At 42.8% G+C, this 10383-nt stretch overlaps 1 protein-coding gene across 1 annotated transcript in view; it reads left to right on the top strand.

Moving 5' to 3' along the window:
• The window catches only part of AOAH (acyloxyacyl hydrolase (neutrophil)), a 54055-nt gene extending 44330 nt beyond the window's left edge, over window positions 1-9725 (top strand). The window contains exons 18-19 of the mRNA XM_009069647.1: window positions 2788-2864; window positions 9597-9725. Coding sequence (XP_009067895.1) covers window positions 2788-2864; window positions 9597-9725 — 206 coding nt within the window. The remainder of the gene's footprint in view (window positions 1-2787; window positions 2865-9596) is intronic.
• The last annotated feature ends 658 nt before the right edge of the window (window positions 9726-10383 follow it).

The following is a 10383-nucleotide window of genomic DNA, read 5'->3' as shown; positions in this document are numbered from 1 at the left end:
CTTTTTAAAAATGAGGATCAGCATGAGGTGAGGGATTGAGTTGAGCAACATATTCAAGTAGTTGGATAGTCATGGGAAAGTAGGAAAACAGCCTTTTTTTCTATATCCAGCCTGAATCTCCTATGTTATTACTAATGCCCATTGTCTCTCCCTCTCCCACTGTGTACTGCTGTGAAGAGACTGGCCCCCTCATTCCCTCCTCATAGGCTTTTTGCCAGAATGGAGCATTCCTATCCCTCAGCCTCTGTTCACAGGGCAGGACTTCTGGCCCTGGCCACCTGGGGGGCCTCCCCAATAGCATGTATATTTACATTCCAAAAATAGTACAAAATAATAGGGGAAAAAATTGATCTACATTTCCCTGTTTTTATATTCACATAGCGAGGTAGTTCCATGTTGATCCTTATTAAAAAATTTTGTCTGGGGACTACATTTTAAAACCCAGCATACAGACAGCTAAATCTGGAGCCATGAAGGGTCAGCAGCACCCTGTCAATACTTTAAAGTGTACATCTCTAACACCTCTCCCCATCAGTGCCTGGCTGTCCTCAAAAGCATGAAGCTGCTGAGGCACCTAAGATTATTGAAAAAAAAATCTCATTTTGCAGCCAAATCCTATCAAAATTCACCAACTTATTTTATTCTACATGACCCAATTCAGGAAGCAGGTTCTGGGTCTCATGAAGACCATATGGAGGAGGAATAGGCAAAGAAATGAGGATGGGAAAGGGATTCTTTCTGTCCAAAACTTTCTCTCAGAGAGGTGGGCTCCAATGTCAAGTTCAATATTGTAACACAGAGTTTCAGGGTGTCCAAGTCTCTTTGTAGCTTTTGCCTCAGCTACTTAATATTTAACAAGTCATTAGGATTTGGAATAAACTACCTGCTGGGTAGGCAAATTACTTTAATAAGTTAAATTACTAACTTTAGGTAATTTATTTGCTTTCATGAAAAGAAACATCTTAATATAATTTGCTGTTCTTGATTACATCGTGTTAAATAAATGAAGTAAACAAAATCACATATGCATACACAAACATCAGCTTTGAAAGACACTTTGCAAAGTTTCCCGCAGCCCTGGAGCAAATGATCCGAGCTTGCCATCAGGAAAGCTGTCAGATCATGAGTGTACTCAAAAGCCAGCTAAGGCTGCTGACCCACTTTTCTGGTCTCCTCCTGAAGCAAGCGCAAATCCTCCCTGAAACTCTCCAGACATCAAATATTTAGCAGTGGTTGCATGCTCTGATGAGTACATTGATTTCAGGCTGGCCATGTCTGTATATCTATATATATATACACACACATGCATACACAGAGGGTCCCAGCTTTCTCAGTGTAAAATTTGAGTATACTAGCATTTATTCTAGATTTAGATGGACATTCAAGGTCACACATTGCTTTTGGCTGAAGAAATTGATGGCTCCTTTAAGAAGCAGTGTAATGAATGAGGGAATAGGGCTTGCTTGTTTTGGCTTTTTCTTGGTGTGCATAGGAGCAAGCTCTCGTCTAGTCTCACCAAGGCAGTAGACACTTTTGGAACAAGCTCTGGACATACTCAGTTGGTGGGTATTTGCTCAATTGCTCTGGGATTTTTGGAGGTCAAGTATAATGGTCTAAATGTACCTACCTTGATAAAAACCTTACTTATCTTACTTACTCCTCTGCTACTTCTGGCACTGGAACTGTAGTCCCTCTAGAAAGTAAAACACACTACACAGCCTTGTACTCCATGTAGAATATCATATACAAGGAGTTAGGCAAGTACACTGTGCACCCATATGTGTGCTACTTGGTGTAATCTAAGGTAAGTATGCATTGTCCCAACATACTGTACATTTGAAACAAAGCTACAAGCACTGTGTCTTGAAACAGGTTACTTTGGATGCTGACTGAAACATCTCAAGTGGTTTTCTATAGTCAAAGCAGGACTATCACCTTTCTGTGCATTCACAGCTAGCACGAGGACCCAGACATCAGTTTTTGACATAATAGCCAGGGTCCAGCTATGCTATGCGTCTAAATCAAAACTGTGACACTTGAATGTAGAACATTTTCCTCCTGACAGGATGCTTGCATAATGCTATTAAGAATTCTTAATCTGTCGTTATAAAAGGAATTATTGAATTTACAGTCAGTTAATGCCATATCCACTAGTCCCATGTTTGATCACTCTACAGCCCTTTTGAAGAGAGAAAGCTTTTTACTTCTCTAATGGCTCCGGGGCTTACAGCACAGCATCATTTGCATTGAATGTCATGCTTATGTAATTCAAAAGGTTATTTTGTTGGAGTTGAAAAAGGCTGCTCAGAAGAGAAGTAACCAAAAATGACAGTCTGTTCCTGCAGACTTCAGCCCATGTGAATATTCTGTTACCACCTCTTTCTCTAAAAACCACTGTTTTCTTTATCTCTTTTTTTTTCACTACTGAAAATGCAAATAACATGGGAAATGCAAAAGTATTAAATCAGTATTACATAATTTACAGCTATGCTTGCTACAGTATCCATCTTAGTTGGGAGGGAAAGTGAATTATTTTATGATCATTTATGTTCAAAGTCCTTCGTTGCATAAATATCGCAGAGAAAAGAATTAACAATAAAGGCTTTAATACTGCCCCAAGGAGAGGGGATTGTACGCACTATTGGCTCTGACAACTTTATGTGAATTATCATAATCTTCATGCAGAGCTGTCGTGTGCTTAAAAATACCAGTGGTATTTCAGGAAGAGGGGGGCACATCTCCAGGAGGATGCCTATGTGATAACCCTCCTGCTTACATTGTTTGCAGCGGCTGAGGAGTGGCGCAAGATGGGAGGTGAGCCCTGGCAGCTGATTGAACCAGTCGATGGTTTCCACCCCAGCCAGGTAAAAACCCAGCCCCAGGAGATGGGTAAGAGCAGGTGGGATGCCAATGACCATTGCTGCTCCAGGCACTCAGTTGGCATGCCACGGGGATGCAGGTTTGGGGTATGTGTCTTTTAAAAGAGAGAATCATAGAATCATTTAGGTTGGAATGACCTCTAAGATCATGGAGGCCAACCATTAACCTAACACTGCAAAGTCCACAGTAAACCCAGTCCCTAAGCAGCACATATATGGGCCTTTTAAATACTGCCAACCAGAGATGGCAACTCAGCCACTTCCCTGGCTAGCCTGTTCCAATGCTTGGCAACCCCTTCCTTGAAGAAATTTTTCCTACCATCCAATCTAAACCCGCCTTGGTGCAACTTGAGGCCATTTTCTCTTGTTCTATCACTTGCTCCTTGGGAGAGGAGACCCCACCTCATCACAATCTCCTTTCAGGTAGTCATAGAGAGTGATAAAGTCTCCCCCGAGCCTCCTCTTCTCCAGGATAACAACCCCTGCTTCCTCAGCTACTCCTCATAAGACTTGTTCTCCAGACCCTTCACCAGCTTTTCTGCCCTTCTCTGGACATACTCCAGCACCTCAATGTCTTTCTTGTAGAGAGGGGCCCAGAACTAAACACAGGATTCGAGGTGTGGTCTCACCAGTGCCAAGTACAAGGAAGGAATCACTGCCCTAGTCCTGCTGGCCACACTATTGCTGATACAAGCCAGGATGCCACTGGCCTCCTTTGGCCAATCTAAATGATGGCTCTAGTCCCAGAGACGATATCTGTTTCAGCAAGCTGCACTCGGCTTTGATTTGTCCAGGGTCTTATGCCGCTTTTCCTCATTGACCAGTACCGGGGCCAAACAGGTCTTAATGCACAAAACCCAATCCTTGCCACTTTAGGCTGGCCACATGCCCATCCAAACACCTATGAGAGTTTTGCAGGATCAGGACAGCAAAGCAGCACTGCAGAAATCAGAAAGCCCCCCCCACCCCAGCCCTGCTGCCTCTGAGGCCGCAGGTTTCCCCATCACAGTCTGGAACAAAGCTTTCTTTGTGAAGCTATATATTTAAATTGCTTATGTTCTACAGCTACATATTATTAAGTTTTCACCAGCTTGCTTGGCAGCTGCTCCACTCTAAGTCCTTGCTCGGGTTCAATAACCTTGTGTGCGGGTGCCTGGTTCCCACCATATTCACTTCAAAGTAGTTTTTTGCTGACTCTGTAAAACATGTGGAGAGACCATGCTCTGCAATCAGCAGCAAACAAAGCCAATTGGTTTTCTATATACTAGCAGCAGATTTCAAACACATACGGATAGCAAAGCAGCATCCAGTCTCCTCAGTACAACACTGAGAAAAAACACACAAGCTAGAATCACACCTGCAGCCTGTAGCAGTGAGGGCTCACACTGGTGGTCACAGCCTGGCTGGGGCTCTCTGGCTACAGTGCTGTCACACCCAGACACTGTCAGCATGGGGTGGTGGGCAGGTCCCACGCACAAAGATCACTCCTGTTTTTCATGCTTTCCAATCTTGACTTTTTGGAGCAAGAATTAGGCTGGGCTAAATTACAAGGGGACGAATTGCAGAAAGTGAGCAAGATGGAGAGGGACAGGAACAGCAGAGCTGATTTTTCCTGTTGTGTTAGAGGGCTCTGCCTGGCAGCAGCAGTGTCTGCTTTCCATCCTATATACTTAGCAAAGGGTCCAGAAGTTTCTTGCTGCCTGCTCCTGTGAGGGATATGAGCCCTCCAAGCAACCAGCTCCACACCCTACATCCCTGCCCTGTGTAGGGGTGCAGGTCTGGGTGGTGACTGGGGGGAGTAATGACTTTCCTAAGTGATGTTTTTGTGGTGCATGGTACCAGTTCTGTGCCATAGTGAGAGCAGTTGGGAGAAAGCTGTTGTCTAAGGCATCTCTGCTTTCCCCCACGCTCCTTTCTATCGTGGCACGACCAAGCCATGCAAATGAACCCTGCTGCACTGCCCACCCACTAGCAGTGCTGCTTGCCAGCTCCCCCTGCTCAAAAGCATGTGGGGGATTTTATGCACCAGCTTTAAGATGTGAGCTAACACCCTGCATGTATTGACTCCCACACCCCCACCACCATATAACCCAATGCGGTGCTGTCTTCCACGCTGGGAAAGAGCAGTCAGTAGAGAAGCACTTCAACAGGTGTGCGTTGCAAGCACTGATGGATCCCAACATTTCGGCAGCTTCCCAGCTGACTGTACTGCCAGTTCAGCTAGGGAAGACCTGCAGGGGGAAGTCCAAAAGAAAAATACATGCTTTAGTTGCTATCTTTTACACCCATGCCAGTCAGCTGGAGCAATACGGTGTCATGCTTAGCCTTGCCAAGTTAAAGAGCCTCCTGTTCAAAGAGGGACTCCTTCAGAGCAGAAATTCCTGTCTGTCTACCACACAGTACCAGGAGATAGCTGCATGAAAGTATGAGCTCGCAGCCTGCAGACATGGAAAAAGTGTGCCTGGATCTTTTTGCTGCAGGCCTTTTACAAGGAAGCAATTAGAGAAAACTTGGCAAATGAAAGGAGAATAAAAACAGTCATGAAACAAACCCCGTTCCCAACCTTACCATCTGGGGAAACTGCAATATGAAGAGTCTGGAGTGAAACAGAAAAGGCCTTTGTATTATTTTTCTGTCTTACCCTGAAGCTGGCCTGAGGTTTCTTATAACCCCAATCACCAGGCTACTGTGGGAACCAAGCTCACTGTATCACAGCTTTCCATCCAGGCTGTTGCCTGCATCCCATATCTCACCAGCAGCTGGAAGGTAGCACAGAGTTGAAGGCAGCAAATATTTGTCTTAATGGGATCCTGCCTAAACCAAAAGAAAATTACAAAAGGACATTGAAGGGTAGCTGCAAACCTACACACAGCTCCCAGAGTGCTGAGCTGCAGGATCCAGCCAAGCACTGCCATATTTCACTCCCTCTGGACCTGGCATCCTGCAGCGGTTGTGATCTCCCCCTCCTGCTGTTAGGATGATGGTAATGTTTTTATAGGTATGTTTTCCCTTACAGTCAAGGTGCCAGCTGTAGATATGCCTCACTTCAAGTGAGTTATTGTCCTGCTAGGATTTATTAATTAGCCTTATCCAAACATCCACAACTTTAAATCCATTTTTCTTTTCCTGCTAGCGCACAGAAGTCAGTTATCAACACACCACTATTTGGACTGAGACGTAGCACTCTCCTCCAAGAGTAAGTCTCTTAATAAAAAGAAAGGGAAGTGCGAGCAGAGAGTGAAATTTAAGAGTATGTTTAAGAAAAATGATAAACAATTCACTCACTCCTCATACAAGTTTTATTAAAAGTTTTGCTTTCTGCCAACATGAATGCCTCTGGCTAGGCATGGATTTTGTACCTTATAGAGCTGCCTAGTGGGAGACAATTGATGCTGTGCAGCTCATCAAGTGAATGGAGGCTCTTACTTCAATTTCTGCAGCTATTCCCCATGCCCCACATACATCTTGACAAATAAATACAACAGATAAGACCTAGCCTAGGCATTTCAACTGAATTTTCCCTCTGTAGATTTCAAAGCACCTGGCAAATATTCCAATTTTTTTTTAATTAGGCAGCACACCAAAGAAAGCATAAATATTTTAGCTCTTGTCTGCAGATGCAGAGAAACTCTGGAGTTTGCCATACAAGAACCACAGTGCCCCTCTCTGCCAGGGGTGAGCTGACAGTGGGCAAAAAAAGCCAGTGTCTGTTGTCAGCCCCTGAATTTCACACCTGCCATCTATCTAATGTCTCCTTTATTAAAAAAATTAAAATTAAAAAATCATCTGCTGGTATAAAGATGGCAGAAGCAGGTGTCAGCATGTTCAGTGGTCCAGACATTCCAGAGGGATGTGGGAGGGAATTGAACCTTCCTAACTGAACCTTGCATACCTCCAATTGCAAGGAGAATGAAAAGAAAATAAGAAAGCACTTGCCCTATCCCATTACAACTAGTCCAGTTTTTCATGCATTGGAGAAAGGTTAGGTTAGGCACTCAGGCAGGAAAAACTACCCCCCATAGTCCCCACTTCAGGCAGTATTCTAGAATTAAAAACCTTTGAAAGAAGGGATAAACCTTTAGCCAGGCCCAGAAACATATTCCCTGCCTGCAAATTTCTTGGGGGGAAGGTGTTTCCTGCATGTTTTTATTAAGTTTCAAAACAGGAGGCTGCAATTGACAATTATTGGTATAATTGAACTCTGCTAAAGTTCTAAAGCTAAACATTGGCCTCCGCAATTTTTTTTTCCAAAACACCCAGCTCAGGATAGAGGTGGAGTATATTCACACCGTATACCTTTGACAACTGAAAACAAAGTGCACTGGTCAGTCCTCCTAAGTTCCCTCTAGAGATGTCTTTGAGACACTGTTCCCCAGAAATGAGAAGTTCAGCTCAGTTGTCCTTGCAAGAAATCTGGCTTCCCCTTCACACTGACTATGGAGGGAGCCCGGGGATTTTCTTCAGCATCTCTTCCTTACTACAAAATTCCACTGCAAATCCTTGTGAATGCCAGATGGCTTCAAGGACATTACTTCCCTCTAGAACAGCTGATTGCTTTGTTGGCATGACAGGGCTATGCATTTCAACAGGATCCTGCATAAATGGCTTCATTTCTTGCTTTAATGAAGTTACCAGGGAGAACGTGAAAGCCCTGAGCATCACAAACTGGAACCTGGGATGCCTGAAAGATTCTTAATGTTTATGTTCAGGCAGGAAAGCACAGCTTGAACATGATTAGCTTCTCCCTTTTTCTTCCTTAAGTTATAGCAAAGCACTTTCCAGCCAGAAGTAAAGAGAAAATGCTGAAGTGATGCATATCAGATGAGTTGGGTATTTACACTTTGCTGAGTAGCACACCCATCACCAGTTTGGTGCAGGAGAAAACAGATAGCCAGAAGCTGCTGAAATAACACAGTTGCCTCCCAGTCACAGGCACCAAGACCTCTGTGTGGAATGGGTAATATTTCTGTTTAAAAGCTTGCTTAGGGGTTGTCATCTTCACAATAAAAAACCCCATTAATTGCAAAACCTATGCAAATTAGAGCACGTCTCAAAGCATAAGAACTTCGGAACATAAAAAAGGACCCATAAGAAAAGCAATTTCCAAAATCATGAACCCTTCTCTGTGCCACACAACTCATCCAGTGTAAGTTATTGAAATCATCAGGACTTAATGAAATGATGTGTGATCAGGACACAATTTAGGCAATAATTTAGGGCAGTCTAAGCACATATACCTGAAATTACAGTCAGTAGTCTGAACACTGTAGAGCATACCTGCAGTGATACCTTTGAAGAGGGTCCACCATGCAAAGATTGGTTTAAAAAAACCTACCAACACACCCATCTAGATAAAAAAACTGTATGGAAGGCTTAGGGACTTGTGAAGGAGATTTGGAGACTACCATGCCAGAATGGACTATTCTGACAGGGATGGGTCTCAGCCCCCTGGCTGCCATAGGGTGTTCCAGAATAAACATATTTGATGACATTAAAAAATACCATCAGGAGAAAACACTCTATTGCACAACCACCCCTATCCTTCTCCTCTGCCCCAATTCTCCATTACCTTCCCAAGACCTCGAATGACCAGAGTCTAAGAGCTTCCACTCCACAAATCTGTCTCTTTGAATAAAAGAAAGTTTTCATCTCCCAGCCCATCCTTATGGCTTCTTTTAAAGCACAGGATTTAAAAACAGTGTATAAAAATTCCCCAAAGGCTCCAGGCTGTTGACAAATTCTGAAAAAACAGTGTTCAAATAGTTTGATTCTATAAACCCACCTCAGCCCTTAAAAAAGAAAAAAGGCTTCTTTAGCCCTCTTTAAACCTCATAATTGCTATCAATTTTAGTGTTGAAAAGCTTGGGTTGAGAGTAAAGCTACCATATAAGCCAAATATAATTGTAGGTTAGGAGTTAAAAATGCCTTAAAAGGGTGTGAAAACTTGGTTAAGGGAGAACCAGGCTGATCTCTTTCTCCCTTTCTGCTACCACTGATGTTTTTCATGTTTTTCACCCTGGTAATGCAGCAGATACAATTTCTCATTGGTGCATAACTTCTAAGGCAAAAACCTCTATGAAAGCTGAAACGATTATTGATATTGAGGAGAAAAGCTATTCTACCATTTCTGCAGGTCTCATGGGAAAAAATCCTCTGAAGACAGCAAACAGCTGGTGCAAACTTAGAGCTACAAAGCTGGGTAGTTCTGAAACTAGGTATAATTGGGCCTCTTTCCTCAACACCCATGGTTTCCTTCCAGGAGACCAGAGAGAACATGTATTTGAAGCACCAGAGGCATTTAGGAGCATGAATTTCTCTGGATTTGCAACAGTTCTATGCATTATATCCAAGAGGTGCTTTTGACATACTTTCAAAATGTCTGATAGGATAAAAAATAAAAATCATACTCCAGGGCTTTTGAATAGCAGTTTATGGACTAGACATCATAGGCATCAGGAAGTGGTTGGAGTCAGACTGTCATTAGAAAAATGACTTGTCAGGGAGGTGCAGATACATGCTCCTCACCTTATTTTTACTGTTCAGAAAGATTTTGCCCCGTTCAGGTAATTGGAAAGGGCTATTTTCTTTCGTTAGAAGTTGCTATCCATCAGTGACTATACAGGGAAGTCTTCCTCATGGTGGAGTCTCCTAAATGTTGGCATGAAACAATTATATTAGAAAGACACAAGAAATCGATAGTATTTGTGCTCTTTGCAGATTGCTGCAGCCCTTGGAACAAGCATTACCTGGCAGAAGGCACTACATGAATGGCCTCAAGTGCTTGGAAAGGAGAATCCATTCAACAATCAGATTGCAGCTATATTCAAAGATCAAGGTGGACACTGACTTCTAAACTGCTGGAAACTTAATGTGATTTATGGAGATGCTTCCCAGTGCATTCCACAAGACCAAATGATTAAAGGCAGACATGAAAAAATGGGGAACGGGAAGTTATTAGAGCCAGTAGCAGTGGGCATAACACAACACTTTTCAGTTTGTATCTCAGCTGCACAAGTAGACTACGCTTTTTCTGTGGAGCTATAAAAATAAAAATCAAAGGATACCTGTCAGCTAGAACATTTATTGTACTGGTTTGCAAATCTGTACATTTTTTCCAATACATAGCAAACTTCTAGCTTTAAATTTTTTTCCCTCTGCAGAACGGTATTTCTAGGCTTTCCATTTTTACTGTTTCAACAGTTAATCTGAGCACTAAAGGAGGGGAGTACCCCATACTCACTCATTATGTTGCTATAAATTGTGTATATGTAATTGCCCTGACTGTCAATACATTATTTAGCTGCTATTTGCTTATTAAAATGTGCCAGGAATAATAAGGCACTACAATTTTGATTTGCCTGGCAGCATTAGCACAGGCTGACTGAGCACAGGTTCTTTTCCCCCATTAATAAGATACTAACTTGACAACCCTTCATGTATTTAAAGCAGGTTGCATTTTCAACCTGTAATATATCTTTGCTCTTTTGCTTCCTAACAAATATAA

The sequence above is a fragment of the Acanthisitta chloris genome, unplaced genomic scaffold (genome assembly GCF_000695815.1).
Source record: "Acanthisitta chloris isolate BGI_N310 unplaced genomic scaffold, ASM69581v1 scaffold15532, whole genome shotgun sequence".
Classification (NCBI taxonomy): domain Eukaryota; kingdom Metazoa; phylum Chordata; class Aves; order Passeriformes; family Acanthisittidae; genus Acanthisitta; species Acanthisitta chloris.
The sequence above is the reverse complement of the archived record's forward strand: the minus strand, read 5'-3'. Positions and strand labels throughout refer to the sequence as shown.